The sequence below is a fragment of the Saccostrea echinata genome, unplaced genomic scaffold (assembly GCF_033153115.1).
Source record: "Saccostrea echinata isolate AGI-Se365-2 ecotype Australia unplaced genomic scaffold, CSIRO_AGI_Sech_v1 ptg000046l, whole genome shotgun sequence".
In the NCBI taxonomy this organism is placed as follows: Eukaryota; Metazoa; Mollusca; class Bivalvia; order Ostreida; family Ostreidae; genus Saccostrea; species Saccostrea echinata.
Genome location: NW_026889795.1, coordinates 11,400,934 through 11,426,947, shown reverse-complemented (window position 1 = coordinate 11,426,947; position 26,014 = coordinate 11,400,934). Strand labels below are relative to the sequence as shown.

The following is a 26,014-nucleotide window of genomic DNA, read 5'->3' as shown; positions in this document are numbered from 1 at the left end:
ATTACGTCGCTTCCAAATGTAAAACCAAGGACTATCTCTGTATTTTGAAAGATGGAGAACATCAGACAAGGTGTTTTGAAATCACTCAAAGGTCAAATAGGGTGAGATTTAAACGATTTAAATTTTCAAAAAAATTAAATTGAAAATCAAATGTTAAACCAAAGCACAATCTCTGTATTTTGAAAGATGGAGAACATCATACAATGTGTTTTGAAATCTCTCAAAGGTCAAATAGGGTGAGATTGACCTTTGAGAGATTTCAAAACACATTGTATGATGTTCTCCATCTTTCAAAATACAGAGATAGTCCTTGTTTTTCCTTGGAAGCAATTTTAATTTTAATTTTTTGAAAAATTCGATTGTTTAAATCTCACCCTATTTGACCTCTGATTGATTTCAAAACACATTGTATGAGTATGGCATTCAACTGAACAAAATACATTTTCTTTAGGCCACAACAAAAAAAATCCTAGATTCTCATTCCCGCCCGCCCCGATCTTTTACCCTCGCCTCGATTTTTTATTATTTCTGTCTTTCTTCGTCTTAATTCTGATCGGGATCGGTATTCAACTACCATTCAACTTTCTTTTTTAATCCCGCGAATATCGGCATGATTTTGACAGCTGACAATTTGGCAAATGCTGTAATAGTATCAAATAAGGATCATTGGTTGTGAAAGATTGGTGATGATGTGTAGTAAGAGAAATGCATATTTAAATGAACCTCTACTATGACTTTTATTCGGACATTATAGATAAATCTGCACATATTGATCAGGTCAACATAAAATCTGCAAAATGGAAAAAATAAAAAATATTAAATAAAATCAGCCCGCCCTCCTCGATTTTTCAAAAAATTCGGATGAGAATCTAGGATTTTTTTTTATTATGGCCTTAGTGTAAATTGACACAATTGCTGATCTAAACACTTTATACAAATTATGAATAGAGACCTGTTATTAATGTAAATGATCAAAACATAGTGTTGTAATTGACAGAGAAATCTCCATAACTGAGGAAATCAACACGTGACTCTGTTCAGGAGAGAAACCACGGGATAAAGACGAAATAAATGTCTCCTGTAAATGATGTCCAGATTAGTGTACCAGAAATCTTTCACAGTACCAGGTGTTAGTGATTGTAGTCACATTTCCCATGTATCATCAGACCGGATCTGGATCTGTGATGGGGAAAACCTCATCTTGGCAAACACAGCAGGTGATAAACTACATCAACTGACAGATATAGGTAGATGTTATGGAGGGCATACGGTGACTAGTGGCGGTGATCTAATTTATATAGACAGGGAGTATAACATCAACAAACTGTCTACCGATAACAAAATAAAGACGACCCTAATAAAGTACACAGCACCATGGAAACCAGTGAGTGTCTACAGCTCCCCCTCCACTGGAGATCTGCTGGTCGGGATGTTTAATACTGATACACGGCCATTTACAGGCCAGGTAGTGCGGTATAACTCCACAGGAGAAATCACCCAGATCAAACAACACGACCACAACACAGGTCAAGACCTGTATAGAGAACCTTACTACATCACAGAGAGCCGCAATGGAGATGTTATTGTGTCTGACTGGGGCCGTGGTGTAGTGGTGACAGAGCATGGGGGAAAGCACCGCTTCTCCTATAGAAGACATCCACCAGGATCAAGACTACTACCACTAGGAATCTGTACTGACGCGCTGTCAAACATCCTGGTGTGTGATTATAACACCCAAACAATACACATATTAGATAAGAACGGTCACTTCCTACAAGAGGAAGAAACATCTCAACAAGGGCTAAGCTCACCACAGGGCCTGAGTTATGATTATCAAACTAAACTTCTGTGGGTGGGATCATGGGACAACAACACAGTAAACATATACAGAGTAACATACGACGACTCTCTGACCCGTAAGTTACATATTAATTTATTTTGTGTGTGTGTTTTATATAAATGTAGCAATACCGTGTGTATAGACTAATAACCACCATGACAGATTATACCCATGGATTAGATACAATGCTTATAGTCAATGTTATTTATCTGTGTACAAGAAGGTGTCCAAAAAGTTAGGATAAATGCTTAATTTCCTTAATAAAGTCCACAATTGCAAATGTGTACGATAATATCTTAATATCGACCATGATTTAGTAAATATATAAAAAATAAAACGCTAATTTCATGACAACGTACGAAATACGGATTTTGAATTTTAATCACATGTTCATGGACACACGCTAATTTTCTTTATTTTTCCATACAGTGTGTACAATAATATTCATGAATAGACCATATTTGATTTAATTTTTAAAACAAAAAAATAAGATAATTTACGAGGGTCATATAAACGCTTCATATACACATGCTGCACAGTCCAGTCCGACGGTGCTATATTTATTGCAACGTCATAAATAGGGATTTACCATTTTCATCAAGTGGATTTCCACCGCGATTTTTACAAAAATATAATGTTCAGACAATAAAAACCAAACTTTTCTTGGATTTTCATAACTAACATTTTGGTATACAATAAGTATATCTTGATCCATTCATTTTGACAAAAACGCCTTTGTCCACGAACTTTTTGTGGTTGTTGTAAAAAAGATGAACTCAGTTACATTGTAGTGTTGCTTGGGGGTAGTCATTGTTTGGTGAAGCAGATTTTCGGTTTCTGTGCAATGGCTTTAGAAGAAATGATCATTATTGTTTGCATCCATATCTATATACAATGCATGAATGGTCTGATAAACAGTGTGGTTTATACTTTCAGCTGGAGATCGTGGAATCATCGGCTGTGGTTTCCATTACTAAATTTGATCTCTTTGTTTTCTTGCTTCATTAATATTTTGTTTTTGTATAAATTAGCAGCATGGAATGTTCATGTAAAACGCATACTTGACATGGAAAGGTATAGGAATAGAAAGAAGTTTGGTTTTTCTAGTGCATGGTCTGGGCAACGGGGATTATGCATTAAACGGTGCTCCTGTAGTGTGTTAATTCTTCATATCAGTCCTGCACTCAATCATCGAGCGTTGCAGTGGGACTTCCCTTGACCAGCATATCATATTTTATTTTAACTATATGACCGTATAAACTATGGCTCCTTTGTGTTTTCTTTATGTAACAGATTCCGAATAAATAAAAAAAATAATTATTATTTTTAAATAATAAAATTATCACTGGTTGAAGTTTTTTAATCTATGGTGAATCATATTTTGATAAACTATTAATGTTTTTGTTATAGAATTAAAAGAAGCATTCAAAAACGAACTGAAGCATGGCTCTTGCAAAATTCGACAGGTCCGAATAATGGTTGTTGGTCACTACGGAGTGGGGAAGACAACATTGACATACGGCTTAATAGGGAAGGACAAAAAAGGAATTGAAAGCACGGATGGAATAGACCTGTTTCGTGCTCGATGTCGAATAGATGATTCAAATGACGACTCTCGAAAGTGGCGTTTAGGTTGTTTTTTTTTCTTTCATCATATAGAAGAAAACAATTGTGCAGCAAAATTTTTAGTTTCCTGTAGATTGTTTTGAAACTTTTGAATGTATATAAGAAAATCTGCCATGTCCATCAAGTGTGTTTGTAATACTTTCACAAATTGTTTTCTTTGTATTAAATTACAGTTAAGGGAAACTTTTTGTCTCCAGCTGCCTTGGCAGCGGCTCCCAATGCATCACTTGATCACCAAACAGAATCAGAACGAAGTACAGGAATATCTGTCAAAACACCTGGATTCTGTGAAAATAAAGCAACCTCGGTAGACGAGAAACAGAAGCAGACATTAAATCTATCTCAAAATCCTAGTAGTAGGACTTATGAAACTGTTACTCCGTTATCAGAATCTGTGAAAAGTTCTGAAGAAAAACCTGCCCATAAAAAAACTAAAAATGCAAACAATGTTCAATCTCAAAATACGGAGCAATCATCTATGGAAGAAGAAAGAAGCAAAAATTCTTCAGATTTCTACGAAAAATCACAGAAGGCATGGACAGCAGAACTTGAAAATCGAATGAAAAATATTTTTATCGACATGTGGGACTTTGGAGGTCAGAATGTTTTTTACACAACTCATCAGAGCTTCCTTACGAGTCGATGTATGTATCTGCTTGTCATTAATTGTGCACAGGACCTAAATACAGCACTACAAGACAGATCCTTATATCCAACACAACAATCAGGGTCTAAAGTTCAAGGTATGATTAATGACTAGATAATCAATCCAAATTCAATCCGTACTTGTATTGCCTTTTCAGTGTTGTACTACTTGCTCATTTATGGAATGTCTCTCGAATTGCAATTTGATAAACGTAGGCTGAACAACGCTGTTGATAATTGCCCCTTTTCTTCAGGCAGCACGTATTTATATCAAACATTTTTTATTCCCATGCACGACAAGGCCGATAGTTTCGTGGCCTTCTTTAAACTGTGTATTAATCGCTTATTAATGTAATTAATATATATATATATATATATATATATATATATATATATATATATATATATATATATATATATATATATATATATATATATATATATATATATATATATATATATATATAATATAGTTTAATTTTGTTTGTATTCTAGCCTCTGGTTGGTTAATATCCAAAAAGGAACACAAATTATTTCTGTATAACCTGGTTTGGTATGGGGACACACCCCCCTGACAACCAGCTGAATCATCTGTATGCATACAATCCTCTCATTTCCAGTCCTCGGGATTCATGGAAAATTCCAGATTTAATAAATATACCTTTAACTTCAAACAATAATTCGATCTTACCACATGTAAACAAGCTGCTAGGCCTATGTATAAGTTTTTACCTCCCCTCGCTTCCCATCACTTCCGTTACTTCCGTTACTACGGTTGTATTATTGAGCGGCAAATTTGAACTAATAAAAAGCAACGAAATTTTACACCCATAGTTATTTAATGATTTTAAAATTAAATTATAAGGAATGACTCTAATTCTTGGCCAAATTATTCGAGTATAACCTGGTTTGGGTCAGTTTACGCTTATAACCTGGTTTGGGTCAGTTTACGCTGTTTTATACGCTTCTTCGCGGATTATAAAGCGTAAACTGACCCAAACCAGGTTATACTCGAATAATTTGGCCAAGAATTAGAGTCATTCCTAAAATAATCAATAAAATATTTTCCTTGGTATAGGGATAAAATAAAATCCAAATTACATTATGACGTCATTCTCGTGACATTATGAAGGCAACGTTAAACATAATGTGATTGTGACGTTGTAATAATCACAGTTAAATGAGGCGCTGAGATAAAGATTTACAGTTCATCTAATAAAGTTTTAGCGCCTATTTTTTATGCACAGTAATGGAGACATTCTATGTAAAATGTACATAATGAAATGATTTGAAATAGAATTTATTTAAGAGTTAAGTTTTGGTTTACACAGTTTTATGAAATAATGCTCTTTGACTCTCCGTAATTGTTCATTTTCCTCTTTTACGTTGTAAAAAGGGAATATATAAAAATTGCCTTTGCCAGAGGAATAAAAGTGTTCACTACATGGCGTGTTTCTTATGGTCGGGTCCTTAATCTGTTGCTTATGTACGCGAACACGGTCGGCTAATTTGGTTCCGGTTTGTCCTATATAATTTCCCTCGCACGTAGTGCATGTCATACAATATATAAGGTTTTTAGATTTACACGTCATAGAGGATTTTTATGTCGAACTTCATTCCGTTTTTAAAAAATCATGGATTGGCCGGTTTGTAGAACTTGACAGGTTCCGCATCGAGGATCCTCGCACTTTGAAACTTCACAGGATGAAATTACTCCATTCAGTATGTACGGAATGGTAACTGAATGGCCACTGAAAGGTCACTGAAAAGTTCCTTTCCCGTGACTTTTCCGTGGTCTTATAGTTACCATTCAGTCGACTAAATGGCAGATACGTTTCAGTGGCCTTTCAGTTATCTTTCATTTGTATCTTTTTATTCATAAATCGGCTTATTTTTAACTTAGAAATTTTATTTCACGTTGTCTTATTGTAATGGTATTAAATTAATCTATTTTCAAGTAAAAAAAAATGAAAAAAAGTGGATATAAGAAAAAAAAAATTGATGCCGAAAGCCAGGATCGAACCGGTGCCTCCCACTTGATAGTCCCAGACACTACCATTGCACCACGGCATCTTGTTAATAATTCTTGATTAAAAATCAATAACTTTGTGGAATTGGGACACCCAGTTCCCCTGCTGTATCGAGGAGCTGGACATTGTGTATATATATTGTATACATTTTGAATATTCTATGTTAATTGCGCGGATTTCTGGGGCTGACTAATTAATTACACATCTCCTATCGGGATGATGACAATTATCGGCGACGGGCACCTGTTTTTTTTTTTTTTTTTTTTTTTTTTTTTTTTTTTTTTTTCTCTCCAAAGAAATGAAACAATGTGAATCTTCATCTCGGAAAACAATGTAAATTCTTAAAACGATATCTTTTAACATGCTAAATTATCGTGCTATTTTATAAATCAAGAAACAAAATTAACAATATAAAGGTTCTTCCACAAGAGGCATAAATAATTAATTCTGTTTATTTAAAATAATTTTAAAACGATATCCTTTAGAAGCTAAAATATTATGCGATTTTAACAATTAAGAAACAAAATTTACTGTATTAATTAAAGTTTCTTCAAGAAAGGCATAAATGATTAATTCTGTCTCGTTGTTCATTACCAGATATTTCTATGAAAACTTACCGCATTATACGCTGTGATAGATGGATATGAAATAATAATAAAAAAAACTATTTTAGACCTGAAAAAAGGACACTTTTTTCCTTGTTTATTTTAAGAGCATTTTACCGATATCCTCGAATTTTTTTATTTTTTTTTCCCAGATTGGCTGTCTGTTTATTCATTTAACAACTTACCATATTGAATAAGCTTGTGACAATATTTATAACAGATTTAGAGATTTTACAGAAAGAAAAAAAAATAGACAATTCTATTCCCGTTAATGAAATTCTGATACAAATATTATTTTTCATCATTTGAATAATTTTCTTTTTCTAGATCAATTTTCTTGAAACAAATTGGAAATTCGAAAATCATTTTGAATTTTAGGAGTCCACAGTTGAATTGTAATCTTTAATATTTATAAAATTATATTTAGATATAAATGTCACAGTTAATAATCACAATTTAACATTTTAGTAAACAATTTAAAGACGATTGAACATCTAACCGTTACCAGTTTTACTTATCTAAATTTTATAATCAGTAAGAAAACACATTTAAAAATGTGAATAATTTTATTTAAAAAACTTTTAAGGAATAACTACTGATAAACAAATGAAAAGCCGATGAAAAGGTAGTTGAATTACAACTGAAAGGTCACTGAAAGACGACGGAAAGGTCACTGAAAGGCGATGGAAAGGTCAATGAAAGACGATTGAAAGGTCACTGAAAGATGACTGAAATGTATCCGCTGAATGGTGACTGAAAGGTACCTGAATTGTGGCTGAAAGGTAACTGAGAGGTCACTGAAATGTACCTGCCACTCAGTGACTGAATGGCCACTGAAAAGTCACTGAAAGCCACCTTTCCGTTTTAACTTAAAGGTCTTGTTTCTTCCTGTGCTTTCGGTTTTTATAGGGTTTGATGTAAATTTGGCTGTAGTAAGAGGTTTTTTTTTCAAATTAGGTGGTTGACGTCTGCTATGTAGTATATCCTTGGGTTTAATAAGGTCCCTTAATGTTTCTGATTGTTGAAGAATAGGGAAATATTGCTTGGCGGTTTTAAATATGTTGTGATATCTTGGGTTGTGAGTAAGAACAAAAGGGATCTTTTCGTTGCTTTCCTCCTCGAATAGTTCGTAATTCATTGACGGGTGTTTCCTTCGCCTTTTGTATTGCAGCTTCAATTAAGTTAGATGGGTATTTTTGTCTTGACAGAAATATTCTAAGTTCAGATAGTCTTGTATTTCTGCGTTCCTCATCTATAACGATAGTACATATTCTCCGGGCCATATTAAATGGGATGTTTCGTTTGGTATGGGAGGGATGGCATGAGTTGAAAATCAAATATTGATGGGAATATGTGCTCTTGTAGTAGAGATACGTTATGATTTTTTCCCTCTTTTATAATAAGAATGTCTAAAAATGGCAATTTGTTTTCGTTGATTTCCATCGTAAAATGCAAACGTTCATGAAGCCGATTTAAAATGTTGCTAAATTGTTGTAGATCTTGTAGAGATTTTGTCCAAAAAATAAAACAGGCATCTAAATAACGTTTCCAGTTTTTTTCAATGTATAGACCAAATTCTTCTCCAAAAAATGTCTTGCATTCAGAAAAAAGTTTTTCCTCCAGAAAGCCTAGAACTAGGGTTGCTTAAGTAGGAGCGACTTTTTTCCCCATTGCTGTCCCTTTTCTTTGTAGATAAAAACTTGTCATCAAAAAAGAAATGATTATTTGTAAAACTATTTTTAATCCTTCAAGGATAAATTTCCTAGATATTCTACTTAAACCTATCTGCAAATTATTATCCAGTTTTATTCGGAACGACATGGATTTTCTCAACCATATTCCAGAAAACGTTGAAGAAAATACGAAGTTAGTGAGTTTTGTTGCCACTAGTTTATATACAAATATTCCTCGCAACTTAGGGATAGAAGCCATTTCCTTTTGGATTGACAAGCATTCAGATGTAATCCAGCCGAGATTTTCTAATGAATTTGCAAACTGGTCAATCCATGATTTTTAAAAACGGAATGAAGTTCGACATAAAATCCTCTATGACGTGTAAATCTAAAAAACCTTATATATTGTATGACATGCCCTATGTGCGAGGAAAATTATATAGGACAAACCGGAACCAAATTAGCCGACCGTGTTCGCGTACATAAGCAACAGATTAAGGACCCGACCATAAGAAACACGCCATGTAGTGAACACTTTTATTCCTCTGGCAAAGGCAATTTTTATATATTCCCTTTTTACAATGTAAAAGAGGAAAATGAACAATTACGGAGAGCCAAAAAGCATTATTTCATAAAACTGTGTAAACCAAAACTTAACTCTTAAATAAATTTTATTTCAAATCATTTCATTATGTACATTTTACATAGAATGTCTCCATTACTGTGCATAAAAATAGGCGCTAAAACTTTATTAGATGAACTGTAAATCTTTATCTCAGCGCCTCATTTAATTGTGATTATTATAACGTCACAATCACATTGTGTTTAACGTTGCCTTCATAAAGTCACGAGAATGACGTCATAATGTAACTTGTTTATTATTTCAAATCTACTGATGAGTCCACATGGGACGAAAGCGCTATATATTAAAGTTTAAGTTTTTCGTTCAAATTTAGATTTTATATATATATATAAGCGCTTTCATTGTTCCCTTCAGACGTTTTAAACAATTTAAACTTGTGACGTAATAACGTTACCTGGTGGAACGTCAACAACAATACCTGGATGACTGTTTTATCATTTGGAATGACAGCGATGCGGACTTTGAAGTTTTCTTAAATATCAGTAACGATCTGGATCCAGATATCAGCTTTACAATGGACGAAAGTTCTCAGAGCATTCTATTTTTAGATATCCTAATAACGAAACATAAAGAACATTTATCGATGGATATTTACTAAAAACCAACAGATCACAATTAATACCTCCATTTTAGTTCCTGTCATTCAAGCCAGACAAAACGCTCGATCCCTTATAACTTAGCAAGAAGAATCTCTACCATTGTTAGCGACAAATAAATGAGATGAATGTCTAAGTGAATTAAAAATATTCCTTCTTGAACATTGTTATCCTATGGGTATTATTGAAACGGAATCAAGAAATGCAGTTAAACTTGACAAGATGAACTTTATTAATCCTTCCAAAAACCAAACCTTCAAATATAAAGATTTCACCTCGCACAATCTGAGGAACAGAAATATTACTTCTACCTTTCGTCAGTTTAATACCGTTCGAAAAGTCAATGAGGAAATGTCCAAAGTTTTAAAAATATATGTTTATCAACAGTAAAAGACAACTCGGAAATCTCCGAAGGATATGGTGGAAATCTTCATTTCATCAACGGAATATACATTCAGTCAAAAAGTGTTCAGATCTCCGTTGTGTAACCTGCCATTACATGAAAAGTTTTCCGTTTTACCAACTTTATGCAGACAATCTAGTACAAAGACGAAAAAAAGGAGAAATACTTTATAAAACTGTTAAAACCTTTACTAAATAGTTCACTTTAGACACTTTCATAATTACAGTATAACAGTATAACATAGACATTTTTATGGATTTATACAATCCTATTTTCCTTTAACTCATTAAATAGTTTCCTCTATCAGTATTGTGACGTCCTTGTTTTGCTGTTGACATAACCACCAGGCTTCGGGGCCACCAACGCTGAGATTTTCTCAAATCTTAGTTGTTTTTTTTTTTTCAGAAAATTTGAGTTTTTCTCACCGAACTGTGCCATCAATAAAATATTTTCTTAAACTCGGACTTATCTTTTGAGTATTTTTCTCAAATCTGAGATCTTTCTCAAAACTGAGATTTTTCTCAAACATGCGTGCCACCAATTCGATTCAGCTGAGAATAAAATCTGAGATTTCTCAGAAAATCTTGAGATTGGTGCATAGTAGTCTCAAATAAAATCTCACAGAATGATAATATGGCAAAATGGTTGCAAATGTAATGACAGTGCATACTTTTATCCATGAATACACACAATTAACAGGCAAGCACAGAAAGCATGTTAATTGCTCTCAAAACAAGATACCGTATTCAAGAAAAAAAAGAAGGGAGGTCTTACTCACATGTGAAAAAATCTTAGAATATTGTCTATGCATTGAAACAATGCATTTAAAATTTTTCCAAAAGAAAAAAAAAGAAAGAACATAAGGAAATAATGAAGAATAAAGGCAACATTTTGTGGCACTTTGTGCACCCCCCCCCCCCCGAAAAAAAAGTAATCTGACTTTCTTTTCTTTTTTTTAATAAGGGATTATTTTACGGGGACTTGGTCAATATTTATTGTCGCAAAGATCGTAATGGAATCCTTTCCGCTGAATGACTCGAAACAGCAAATAAAAGACAAAGGAGTAGATAATGTTTTTTTTTTTCGTGATTATACGCCAAAATATTGCAAAAAACAACTAACTGAAAGGTAAATTCAATCATTCATTCAACAAATTCATGCATTAATAGAAAAGAAGGTAGCATATAACAACGAGAATAAGTCAAAGATTTTTCACAAATCTCAGCTTATCGCTGAATCTCAGAAATGTTGGTTTTAGAAAAATCTCAGGTGAGGCAGAAATCTAAAATTTGAGGTTGAGATTTGAGCTGAGATTTTTATAAGTTGGTGGCCATGAAGCCAGATAACATTCTTACCTCACAAGTTTTATTTGATATTGATTACCGGACACTGTGATAATTGTTTCGTTTCTTTCTTTCTTTCTTTTTTTTTTTTTTTTTTTTTTTTTTTATAGATATAGATGGCTTTAAATAAATGAATATATATATTTATTTAAAGGTACAATTAGATGTCTGATTTATTATTCCTTGAATATCTCTTTTTCAGACTTCATAGACTTTTGGGTATCTACAATCACAAACTACGCAAAAAGTGAAAAAAGTGGATTTCCTCGTATCATTCTGATCGGGACACATGTTGATGAAGTTGTAGGTATTGTAGCGGTGATATAAAATAAATAATACTTTGACTGCTTGGTAGGGCACCCGCTTTGTCATCTGGGAGTACTTATTTCGTTTTTTGTTCATGGATTTGCGTTAATATAGGTACATGTAGTCAATGTCACGTCACTAAGCACGCATGAATTAAAATCATGGGTCTTTCGGAAAGGACATTCAAAAATGAGATCGCAAGTCACTGTAGGCGTTGGCAGGATTAGGAACCCTCACTGCTCAATGGCCCTGGGTGCCGAGTGGAAACATAAATTAAATAAAAAGAAATATATAAAAATAACTGTCTAATGAGTAATTAAATTCCACATTCAACTAAAAATACTAAAATTTTCTGCTTGTTAAATTTTCATTGATTTTCCCTTTTTCTCTGTCTTTTTTTTTTTTATTTTTACCTTTTTGGTTAAATTTAGTCGAATATGACTTTTTTTCTCAATAAACCTGGTTCCTAGAATATCTCTCACATTTTGCGCAGTAGGCAAATAATCTTTTTGAATATGATAGCTGGTATTCTATATTTTTGGAATTTCTTTTTAATTTTCACCCTTGGGATGAAATGGGCATAACAAAAACATTGGTATTCCGTAAAAAACTAAATGCATGGTTATGAGGAGCAAGGGTGCCTCTTCCAAATTGTTAATTTCAAGACCCCTGGGTCAGGAATTCAGTGGGGTTGGACTTATTATTATACCCGCACTTTCATAAGAAAGTTCAGGTATATTGTTATTCCGTCCGTCTGTCCATCCGTCTTTCACACTTTCTTCTTCCTGAAACTCCTCTTTTCTTTAAAGCAGTGGCCATTTAATTATCTGGGATATGATAGATAGTGTCCTGTAGATTTGCAATATGTTTTTCGAATTCTAACTTATAACCCCCCCCCCCCCCGGAGAGGGGGGTGGTAGTATAAAAACGATGTTTTTCTACATAAACCTTGTTTTCAAAAAAACCTGTTACAATGTACATTCATAATAATTCATCTTTTGGGAAATGATGGCTGGTGTTTTGTAGATGTGTTATAAGGTCTTGGATTTTTAATTTTCAGTGTGAAGGTCAAATGGGAGTCCAAAATGATTTTCCACAAAAACGCTTATTATCTGAACTCTTAAAACATTTAAGGTGAAATATCCCTCTGCTCCAAATTTCGCCATTTTTTTTTAATTCCCAACATTGATTTTCATCAACAACAATATCATTAGATTCAAATGAAAAATAGTTTGAAGTATGAAGCGTTGCTTACTTTTTCAGAAATGAATATTATGTATTATCATGATATGAAGAAAATTTGATATAGTAAATACAAAGATCAATAATATTCTATCTCACAATAAGATTAAAAATATAAGGTATATATAAAAAAATGAATTTTACTGTCATACCTTTCTCATTTGCATTAGAAAACATAATGAAGCGTTGCTTTCAAATCAGAATATCACATTGTTTCCTGTGCTTGTAAAATAAAATGCGTCCATCTACAAGAGTCCATTATCGTTCTTCAAAATATTTTTTAGTGAAACAAAAATATTATTTAATTGATTATAAGAATTCTGCATCTAAAATTTCCGTAACAATTAAAAGAGTTATATGATAAGAGATAGAAATATCTCAATTTTCATGTTTAAAGGAACGGAGTATAAATATTTTTAGGTAAATTATTATAAGTAATTAATAAAAATATTGGCAATAGAAAAAAGAAATCAATATTTGTACGTTTGATCAGATTCGAATGAGTTGACTGTAAAATGGTCCTCATTATTAAACTTGACAAGACAATTCATTGGATTGCTGGGAATAATTTCCCCGAAAAGTTATCTCTCTTATCAGAGGGATGTTACACCTTAAGGGTATCCGATCCTCAGTCAGGAAGTAAAACTCTTAAAAGTATTACTTAATAATAAAAGTATCAATATGTAGTTTGAGATGGAAAATGATTTTCATTTTATGCATCATAACATGGTTCAATGTTGTTTGAAGTCTTAGAAAGGGTTTTGTAAATATTTTACATTTGTACTCTATAAAAATTAAAAGTATAAATAATTTTAGAGAAATGAGATTTTTCTGAATCTAGCCTTATATACTAAAACTTATTAGCATGATATTAAATTAGAAGTCATCTGTGATGCCTTGCAATGATAGCACAAGCTTTTAACACTATGTATTATAAAATACTCGAAAGAAATACAAGACCTAGAATACGAAATAAGTATTAAAAAAATAGTTTTTCTGAATGCCAGAATACCTATACTTTTTTAACCTAAAATACATTTGTTGAACAATTTTCAATTAGAAAATTAATACTTGATGTTTCTATTCTCTTTTCCTGAATATATATTGAATATTTGATAATTTAATTAACAACTGAATTTACGAACCTGAGGATCGAACTACCTTAAAGCAGTAACCAAATCATCTTTTAGAAGATGAATTGTGGTGAACTGTACAATAAGGTTTTGAGCTTTCTTTTTTACCATAGGAATCAAATGGGGGTCGCACAACGACATTTTTTTAACCGAAAAAACCTTGGTTCCCAGAACTCCTGTTATATTTTATGCAATATCAAATATTTTTTGAAATTTTTTTTTCTACAGTGGTGTGTCGAACAAAAGTAGTTTAACCATGACCTACTCTCGGAATTTCATGGGTACATTTTAAATATCTCAGATATTAAATGGCATAGAATTATCATTTTTAGGTGATCATCTTGGACCCTCAAAATGTGTCAACTTAAAATTAGGCAACACTTTTGGAATTTTACACCTTTATCTAAATGTTTTGGTTTATAAGAGTCTAATATTAATCAAATTTTGTCAGTTGATGCATCGTAGGTCCTCGAATTCTGTCAAACAAAAAATTATCTTCATGACATTTTTGAATTTCAAGACTATATGTAAATAATTGGGGTAAAATCATCAAACTTTTTTATTTTTAGTTTACGCACCATGGGTCCTCAGAGTGTTTTAACCAAAAAAGTAGGTCACCATGATCTTTGAGAATTTCATTGGTAGATCTAAATATTTCAAATACTAATTGGCTTAACAATCAGCAATCGTTGTCATTTGATGCATCATAATTTTTCAGAATGTGTGAGACAAAAAGTAGGGTACCGTGATTAAGTGTTTTTGATTTTCCAAAGTAAATCAATATATTTAAAATAAATAAGAAGCTAGGAATCAACAACATTTGTCACTCGATGCTTCTTGACTTTCAGAGGATGTTAGCCAAAATGTGACCTACTTTTAGAATTTCAAAGTTTAATCTTAATATTTCGGATATTAAGAGGCTAGATAACGATAGTGTTGAAAAAAATCATCGGCAATTTTCAGCCCTCGGACTTCATGTTATGAATATCATTTTTCTTGGTAAATGTAGTTTATCCTTAGGTAGACTTTTCTGATTCCTTTATATTATTTATTGGAAATAATTGCTAGAGTAAATAGTATTGTCTAAATGGTACACGCTAGATAAAACCAGTGGAGAGTGGATGAAAAATCATTCATGGCAGCTGACCCAACTGTTCCAAAGGCCAGTTTTACAAAAGAACTTACGACTAAGACCAAAATTTAATTCTGCTAATAACTTTCTAATTTACATTAAATAGAAAATGGTTTTATTATTTTTAAAAGGTATGTAGAAAGATACTTTTACTCTAGCAATTTTAAACAGAATAATTAATTTTGTAAAATTTTACAATCAACTGAAGTTTTTGGTCTTAGTCGTAAGTTCTTTTGTAAAACGGGCACCAGATTCTTTGTTTGCTATTTTGAATATCATTACACTTTTTATTTGTTATCTTCACGTCATTTGTTATATCATAAAAATATGTTAAAGTAGTTAGGGCACATACTGCTTCTCCAAAAATATTCTGCCTTAATTGGAGACAGGGCCAAAAATGATGAATTGCACTATTTCCCAATCTATGTAACTTTATTTACGTCAAGTTTTATTTTCCTATTTTAGAGAGTAGATATACCAACAAGAGTACAAAAGATCTGTTTGCAAATAAAGGAAAATTATCAAGATCTTGTTGATAAAGGGCAGTTAATCGTCAATGAAGACCTTTTTTTGAATGCTAAAGATACAGATGAAGAAAAACATGCTTTCCTCAGAGAGTTTATCATACAGCAGGCGAGGCTCCAGCCCCATTGGGAAGAGCCTTTCCCAAAGTCATGGCTTCATTTGTTGGATTTTATTGTTACTAAAAGAGAGAAAGGAATTGACATTCTACCATTGAAAGAATTAAAAGAGTTCAATCAGAACTCCATTGTTCCTTTAACAGATGTGTCTTTAGAAAACATGCTACAACGACAGCATGCAATTGGCGACATTATCTTTTTCAATATCAGAATGTTGAAGGACATCATAATCTTAGACCCCTCTTTCCTAATAAGAGCCCTGAAAAGTCTTATTTCAACAAGGGGTCACATGGAAAAATCTGGAGTGAATTCAGAAACTTGGAGAAACTTATCAACCACAGGAGTTGTCTCAGAAGATACTATAAAAGATATATGGTCGAAGAATTCACTTCTTCACAATAATGCAGATATCTTGCTGGGTGTTTTTCAACACATGGACATACTTGTGAAGCCTAAGTCATATGTTGATGGAAAGCAAGTAAATGTCAACCAAGAAAAAATATTTTTCATTCCCTGCATGATTGAAGAATCAGACAGTATAGAGAGAGTAGACAAATTCCTTGAAAGTTCAAAAGAGCTTTACAAGTTTTATGACATCTCCATAAATAATGGGATACTTGTTCCACCAGCCATTGGATACAGATTGTTATCCTTCTGTACATCTATGTGGCCTGTAGTAGAGAAAAGACTGTTCACTGCCTGTGGATTTTTCCGATTAGATCTTCATCACATTCTTATTTTAAGAACATTCCCTTCATACATTCGAGTATACACAGTGCATCGGAGATCCAAAAGTAGCATAAGTGCTGTCCTATACAACAGTGTTAATAGGACACTAATTTCTTTTCTAGACACCTGCTTACTTCAATTTCATGAAAATTTTAAGATCGTCAACGGCTGCCAAGAACTAGTAAGTCAGAATTTCTTGTATTAATTGAAGAAATTTGAATATATTTCTACTGAAATTATGATGGAACGGAAAAAAAGAACAAAAACAAAAAAAAAAAAAAAAACAACTAAAAACAAAAAAAAAACAACAACAAAAAACAAAACAAAACAAAAAAACAAACAAACAAAACAAAACAAAACAAAGAAAAAAGTGTATTTTTCAGTGTTTTAATAAAGCCAATATTGATTTTATGATAGCATACGTTGATGATAATGGGTATCGGTGCAAAAGCAGCATCTACCTGACTAGCTATTGTTCCTAAGAGATCTTGCCATGCTATTTAATTTGTAAATGTATATCTCAAACAAATTTCAAAAGATATATAACATTTCAGTCCTGTCACAGAGAACATGCTACACTAATAAATTTCATTTGAGCAACATACCTAACTTACGGTGTTTGATAGAATTTTCTTCAGCCATCAAAAGCTCAAAAATGTAAATGGGACCAATAAAACAAATTCCAGATTCAGACTGTGCGTAATGAGACGATGATTTTGATACCCATCATGAAATTTAGAGAATTAATAGTAATTTGAATATGCTTAAAAAATGGTTTGAAGCATAATTTGTTTTATCCGGAGACTACACAAATTGAATTAAATTAAATTAATCAATTAAATAAAAAAATTGAAATTAATAAAATAAAATAAGTAAATAAATTAATAAATGAAAATAAGAATAGATAAATAGGCAGACAAATTAATAAATAAACAGATGCATGAATAAATTAAATAAATAAACAAACAAACAAACAAAAATAAAATAAATAAATGAATAAATAAATAGATAGATAAATAAATTCACTAAACTGATTTTTTTCTGCAGAAAATAGATGTACGTACATAATCAAAGTTATCAAAATTACTCACTTGTTTAAAGATACACCACTCCACCCTATGTAATCAGTTTAAAAAAGTCATTAATAAACTCAACTCTTTAACCGTAGTTTTTTTTTATAATTACATCTACAAAGTTAAACCAGTAGCATGAACAGGAAGTCCATAGATTTATGTCTATTTTTTACCTCTCCCTCGTCCTCTCTGCCGTAAGACAGAATCTTAGACTTCATGTTTTGAAAATTAGACAAATATCACTTCCCTTTCATTTCCCTTCTTTGAACCCCTTTGCTTGTTTAAATGTCCACTGAAATGTATTGTAGCGTCACCGGTAGCGACTACGATGAGAAATAGTTTTGAGATATCTTGTAGGAATTTTATCTCTTGAAATCTCTATAACATTGAAGAATTCAATAATGCAACTGTAGATACAAAGAACGATCCCCTTTTTAGATACGTTTGTTTGTAAGATGTTGGTTTTCTCTACTGGGAGTGTTCAGTGAAGTTTGTTCTATTCTATGGATAGTTTAGAGCATGTTCAAAACTTTAATGAAAACCACCAGATCAATTGTTAGGTTATATATATATATATATATATATATATATATATATATATATATATATATATATATATATATATATATATATATATAAACATTTGTTCCGTTTGAAGGCATAATATACTTGTATTTTGCAAGGAACTCGTTCACTTCCTTTGCCCTGACTGGTCTGTCTTTGTATTGTCCATTGGAACTGTTTCACACGTGGATAATTGCCGGCCATGACACAAACAAAAATTCAGTGTTCTGGACACCCGTAAGTCCAATGTTAAAAACCATTTTGTCAGTTTTAAAAGCATTAAGCATTCTTTCTTTACATGTTGCTTATTCCTTAATGAAAAATAAAACCCCTTTGTTGTCCTTTGCTGGATTGGTATACGCCGTGTGTGACCGTTCGACAAGTGATGAATACTCCTCCTACGAACCTTATTCCACCTGTAGATTTGTCAAGTTTCGGTGTTTGTGCCGTGTTCGCCATTCGTTTCTTTCACTTGATTTATGAGTGTAATCACTGTTCGTTTCACGTAGTTTTGCGTAAACAAATCAGGTTTTCTTTATTCATTCTTTCTTTAATAGCAGGACGATGCTTCATCTCAAGAGAACCAAAAATGCAAAGACAACTGCCCAGGTACGTTCAAAATACCTACAAGGATATTCTGGAAACTTGACTGCGCTGTACATTTATGAAAATAAGTATTGAGTCTACGTCTGTTTACAGGTTTTGAATGTTCTTGTCAAAAGTTGGTAGAAGATGTTGAAATCTTACGGCTAGCAAGATACTTAAATCCACAGGAATTAGGGATTGTTGGTACAGAACTTGGAATCCTCGACATGGACATCAAACGGATACAGGCAGAACACACGTCAATCAATGACCAGAGATTTTACGTCCTACATGAATGGCGTAAAAGATCACAACCCACATTCTCCGATCTAGAAAGAGTTTTAGTGAAATTCGATCTTGACAAACATACACTCTGTAAGGTAAAAAAAAAAAAAAATAAAGATTATATAAAACGTCCTGTAACGTTTATGTCAGCTTGAGATAAAGCTTGTTTTACCTACGATGTAGTTTAAAAATTTATTTCGAATGACAATGTCCATGAGAAGATTTTTTTCTATTGGCGTGTTGTAAATTCTGAATTCACCATCTCGAACGAAGGGTTATTGCTTATACCAAATATGATACTCCCCAAGCAGAGCTTCATAGTTTGTGACTGTTGTTTCGTGCATTATTATTGAAACTCTCATTATCTATAATAGGTCATTATGCTGGACGCAGCTTCTAGCGCACTAAACAATGAAGATTCGATTAAAGTGCCCAAAACTCGAATATAAAAATCTACAAATCTCTCCATCTCATTAATTCATTACCAGGAGTAGAGAGGCACATTTCCCCTAAATTTTAATCCACACACCTTCAAATTATTTGATTTTTCGAAAGGACAACCTTTATTATGACTATATGATAAATCCATTCACATTTTTCTTCTTTGAGCACCTACAAGGGATCATTCTCTATAAGGCCATTTTGCGGCCTACAATGAATTCAGATATTCAATTAATACTTTTACCTTTAAAAACTGCATGAAACAGTAGGCATATGTTCCAATTTAATGATAAATGTTGAATGGTTAATGAAGCTATAGTATTTACTGTGATATAGGGTCAAAAAGTAATGTACTATCAATCCGTATTAGCATTAGGGTAATGGGAAAACTTCAGAGGGTGGGTGTGTTAGGCAACTACTACACATGTCATAACTACCTTTAACCAACACTGAAATTTGCATGTAGACTTCTTATAAGCATAAGAAGTGACTACCAGAATGTGAACTTGGTTAAAGGTGGTTATGTAATCAAAATAAAAACTTTTCCTTTCATTTTTACGATATTTGCAGGAAAAGGTCATTGCTCACAATGAAGACTATCAGCTCAAATAGATTATTTCATATTATAAACTTTCAGTTATAGAGTACATGTTTCTCTTGATTTAGCTAGAGTCAATATAAGCCATGCATTTTTACTTGAAAAATGTCGACTTTTTATTAAAAATTTAAAATCAAAGGACTAGAAAGACTGGATGTCATGGAATTACAGATGAAAACTAGCTTCATCGAATTGTCTGCTAGAAATAAAAAAAAATTCGTATTATATACTGTAATGTGTGAATATAAGTTATTTATAATAATTATTATTATTCATAATTACAGTTTAATTAATCTATGCTATTTCTTTGTATTTATTCCTTAGGAGTATTTCATATCTGTTAATACGAGAAATGAAAAAAAACTATCCATGTTGTAGTAGGAAGATACATTTTCTATTTGTGTTATTAACATATTTTTCTAAAGGTACACACTTTTAAAGATAGGGAATTACTGACATAAAATTACTGACATAAAATAAAAGTTTCATAATGGGAATTCTCCTCTCAACCTTTCAGAGGGACGCTCGCCTATCTCCGTATGGGTGACATATGATCCAAATATTTTATGTCACCTCGGTGTTGAGAGGACTCAATATATTGGGATTTCAGGATGCAACACACATAGCTTTATAGCTACGAGAACAGCAGTTCTGTCTTTAGAAAATCAAAGCCAAAGGGGATGTGGGGTTGGGGTTGGGGGTTCTCTAAATGTCACATATTATTGGTAGGTGAATGTTGCTTTACACCATTTTAGTATTTTCACAGAGGTAAAGAGGTCATCCACTTTAGGCAAAGTGTCACAATTTTAATCTATACATGGTGTTTTATTACTGATTAATGCCTAGAGTGTCACTTTTTTAAAGGTAATACCCCAAAAGACCCATTTCTTGTAATGCCGATGTTTTAGCAAAGAAACAGTCACTACCCACAATAAACAACTTTAAAAAAAGGGGGCATGGACTTGACTTTAATATATATATATTTGTGAAATCAAAGCAACTCTTACATTTTCAGCTCACTTGAGCTGAAAGCTCAAGTGAGCTTTTCTGATCACTCGTTGTCCGTCGTCCGTCCGTCCGTCTGTCCGTCCGTCTGTGAATTTTTCACATTTTCAACTTCTTCTCAAGTACCACTGGGTCAATTTTAACCAATTTGGTACAGAGCATCCTTGGGTGAAGGGAAATCTAAATTGTTAAAATGAAGAGCCAAGCCCCCTTCCAAGGGGAGAAAATTAAGAAAAGACAAAAAAGGATGGGGTCATTAAAAAATCTTCTCAAGAACCACTGGGCCAGAAAACCTGAAATTAATGTGGAAGCATCCTGGGGTAGTGTAGATTCTAAATTGTTCAAATCCAAACCCCGGGGGTAGGGCGGGGCCAAAATGGGATTCCAAATATAACATTGAAATATGCAGAAAAAATCTTTTAAAATCTTCTTCCCAAGAACCACTGGGCCAGAAAGGCTGAAACTTATATGGAAGCATCCTTGGGTAGTGAAGATTTTAAATTATTCAAATCATGACCCCCGGGGTAGGGCGGGGTCACCAATAGGGAATCCAATTTTAACATTGAAATATGTAGTAAAAATCTTTAAAAATCTTCTTCTCAAGAACCACTGGGTCATAAAGGTTGAAACTTATATTGAAGCATCCTTGAGTAGTGCAGATTCTAAATTCTTCAAATCATGACCCCCGGGGGTAGGGCGGGTCCACAATATGGGCTTCTAGTTTTACATTGAAATATGTAGTAAATTTTTTTTAAAAAATCTTCTCAAGAACCACAGGGTCATAAAGGCTGAAACTTATGTGGAAGCATCTTGGGGTAGTGTAGATTCTAAATTGTCCAATCATGATCCCCGGGGGTAGGGCGGGGCAACAATAGGGAATCCAATTTTTGCATTGAAATATGTAGAAAATATCTTTAAAAATCTTCTCAAGAACCAGAGGGCCAGAAAAGTTGAAACATAAACTTAAGCATCCTGGTGTAGTGTAGATTTTAAATTGTTCAAATCATGGCCCCTGGCGGTAGGGCTTTGCCACAATAAGTACTACAAGGGGGGGCACATTAAGTACTATAAGGGGGGGGGGAGGGGAGGGGGAATCAGGTGAAAAACAGCAAGGCCAAAGTTACTTAGGTTAGCTTGTGGCCCAAGGGCCTCTTGTTTCTTTCCTTTTATGTACCAGTATATTTTTAATACAACCGTTCTGAGTTTTATATGCTGACTTCTCATACGTTTAGTTTGCCTTAATATTTTCATCCTGTAGGTTAATGAGTTCTTTACTTTTTGTTAACTCAATTTTTATACAATCACTAACAAAATCCGTTCAATGTTTTCAAAATTTGATACACAACTTAGACTGGTCAATAGATACTTCAAAACTACATTTCTTATAAGCGCATTTTATGCGAAAAATGGGTAGCTCATCTATGAAAACAATACACAATTACAATATTATCTTATATGAAATAATTCTTTGAATTAGATTATAACTGAACATTTTTAAAACATCATACATTGTGCATTTTGTAAAAAATTACGTTCATTACATGCAAAATGTGAATGCATCAAAATTCAGGTCATAAATATTTATCTTAAACCTTTAGTGAAACAATCTTTGTATACATAGCTTACGGTTGATATGTTTCCGACATAAATAAACATTTTTGATCAGTTATATTTAGAAACAACCATAAAAGCTTGATGTAAATATACATACCCCATTTTTTTCTTATCATTTGACCTACATTTGGGATTTCTAAATCACGCGACGCAGGTGATCGATGCTAAAAAATAGAACATCAAAATAAAAAAGAATGATCAAAATTATATAGAATCACATTTTAAAGGGATTTATCGTAGGCCGGAAAACGACCTTATACAGAATCGTCCTTTATCTAACATGTATCTTTAAAAAAAAAAGGACCTCGTTCCCCAAGCCCCACATCCTCCCCATTCTTTGCATATTAAATAATAAATGATAAAGGATAATTAAATAAATAATTTTTCATAGAAAATGAATAAAAATTCAGAGAGATATATTTTGCTGATTTCTCATACTAAAGAAATAAACATAGACTTATTTCTACGAAACATCGTCCTGACATTACTAAATTCGGAGGGGGAGGGGGTCTCATAATGGATTCATACCAACTGCTTTCAGATATATCTCTTATGCCCTTCCCTCATCTCCACCTTGTCCTGAATTTTCCTGGCACTTACAAGTAATTGTATTTACTCTTTTTAGTCCTAGATATGAATTGACTAAAATTTTATAGAGATTCATTCCAATTTTCAGGTCTACAAAACCAGCTATTTTGATATGAAAGGTAGGTGTACTATATGATTACTTTGTTACCATGTTGTTACTTTAGGATGATAAACAAATGAGTTTGAGATGGAATAAAATGCATGTTATTAATTAGGTATTTTTTCTGAATCCATAATGCTCTCTCTCTTATTGCATTCCTAGAACAAATGTTAGCCTTGACGAACGTTCGATATTTAAATTAATTATGTAAGTTATTTCGTATTTTGTAAGGGTTAAAAATTATAATATGCATGGAATGCTTCATTTTCTATTTCGATCCATGGAAGGTTGTGAATACCATTTATCAAATACCGCATTTTTGAGATAGAAAAAGAGTTTAATATTTTTTTTCCTTTTGTTACCAGGATATTATCTATAAAAGAATATTCAAGAACTTTTTTTCTCAAGTATAAACTATTATACCTCGTATAAATACAACTGTAATCACTAGTAAAACGGAATCTAATTGATCTAGAAGGTCACTGGACCGTCGTATTTGCCTGCAAAAAAATGACGTGTTTCACATAGCATTATAAATTTTCCGTTATTTCCCGATCATGACAAGGAGCATTCGGCGGGTATGACCGGTCGGCAGGGGATGCTCACTCTTCCATGGCAGCTGATTCCACCTCTTATATGTTAGAGGACCATGTTTGCTCTGCTCCTGATTTGTATTGTTTGAATGGACTTTCGTGTTTGAATATTGTTCGTTATTTCCATATATTTCATTATATCTGTTTCATATTGTTCTCCCTCACTATCATGCAATAAATGTGTATTGTTTGCTTTCAATAGTTATAAAAAACATTCCAAATGATAAACTGGAAAAAGTCTTATCCGATCAGGAACTGGATCAAGTGGCAGGATACATTGGACGAGAATATTTCCAGTTGAGTCTAGAGTTGGGCCTTACAGTTAGCCGAATTGAACAAATCATTGAAGACCACAGAGATAATGTTCTGAAGAGAATCAAAAGCCTTTTGCATGAATGGAGAAAAACATGTCAATTGAAACCTACAGTAAAGATGCTAGGATGTGCATTGTTACAATCTGGCGGGGACTTTCATTCGTTTTGCCAATTATTTATACCCAAACAAGAAGACGATCTGTGGCTTCCTCATTCTTTGTTTCCAAAGTGAATGTCTAAATTTTTTTAAACTTCTCCAGAAACAGAATAAATTTCAATCAATCTTTCTGTAAAGCATATGTGATAAGGCGAATTCCATTTTTCTTATTCGAATGAATGACTGTTCTTATTTACAAAAAAAAAAAAAAAAAGACTAATAGATGGAAATTTGCAAGAAACCACAGAAAAAAAAGTTTGTGAGCTTCCTCTTAATGTATGAATCATGCCCTAGAGGGCACAACTGTGTATTCAATGTTCAACATTCAAAGTAGTTTTTTTTTTCTGAAAAGTACCTGCAGAGAATTTTAAGTGAACAATCTGATAAAGCAGTTTCACATTTATCATGGGGAAGAAATAATTCAGTTGTTTTACAAAAATATATATATTTTTTAAATATTTCACTCAATATATATGTATATACAATTATAAGCGACGTATTCATACAATCTTTTAAATCAAGACCGTAGACCCCGAAATGAAAAAAAAAGTTGCTAGAATATTTTACATATGTACATATATATTTCTCGACTGTAAGACATTGTTTTCTGTATATAATGAAAAAATACCATCCTTCCGTTGATTGATGAGTGAGTGATTCTAACCACTTATATATTCTTTTGTCAAATGCGAAAAATGTGACTAAGATAATCATAACTTAAGAAGTTTGTGATTATGGTAACGTTATGGTAAAGTTTATTGCATCATTATAAAGCAAAGCGTGTCAATTTTCTTTACCTTTTATGTACTTTATAATCGAAATTTGTGTAAGCATAGATCATGAATTTGTTACTTAAACTAACATATTCAAGAGGATATCTCGTTTATGCAAAGCTTTGTTTTCTATAAATGCTAGTACCTGTGCATGTTAGCCAAAGACCAGTAAAATGTATGTGTGTTTTTGTCTGTCTTTTTGTCTTCTTTTTTTTTCAATACGCTTCTCATGCCAAATGTTTTTTTTTTTTTAATTTAATGATACTTAGCTGACAAGGGTCGATTTTCAATGGTACTGAAATTTATAAAAATGAATAATTTGTAAAATTAAGTTTTTGAATTAATATGTAAAAACCTGAAACAGAAAAATATCTGACGAAATAATAATCTTAATTGTAATTCTCACCATTGTAAACATAACAACATTAATTGGTAAATCTTTTGGGGAAAAAATGTTTCCATCTTGTTTTGATTTTATTGTAAAAACAAAAACAAAACAAAACAAAAACAAAAACAAAACAAAAACAAAAAAATAGCGAAAAAAAAAACCCAAAACAAAACAAAAACAAACCAAAAAACAAACAAACAAACAAACAAACAAAAAACTTTGAAACAAATTTTATAATGATTGGGATGACTAATTCTATAAATGTGAAGACTAACAAAAGTCCAGGAGTTCTGTTTTTTTCCCTTTAAATTGAAAGTTGTGTCAGAGACCAGGATTTATTTGTATTTCA

The 26,014-nt window shown here is 32.5% G+C and overlaps 1 protein-coding gene across 1 annotated transcript; it reads left to right on the top strand.

The window, feature by feature from the left end:
- Window positions 1–1,087: 1,087 nt before the first annotated feature.
- Window positions 1,088–24,909, top strand: LOC133202038 (uncharacterized). Its single transcript, XM_061337812.1, has 9 exons — window positions 1,088–1,916; window positions 3,251–3,472; window positions 3,640–4,209; window positions 11,607–11,707; window positions 15,683–16,768; window positions 18,782–18,833; window positions 18,924–19,189; window positions 23,429–23,459; window positions 24,236–24,909. Exons 1-9 carry the CDS (start codon window positions 1,088–1,090, stop codon window positions 24,577–24,579), a joined length of 3,501 nt encoding a protein of 1,166 aa, XP_061193796.1. The 3' UTR covers window positions 24,580–24,909.
- The last annotated feature ends 1,105 nt before the right edge of the window (window positions 24,910–26,014 follow it).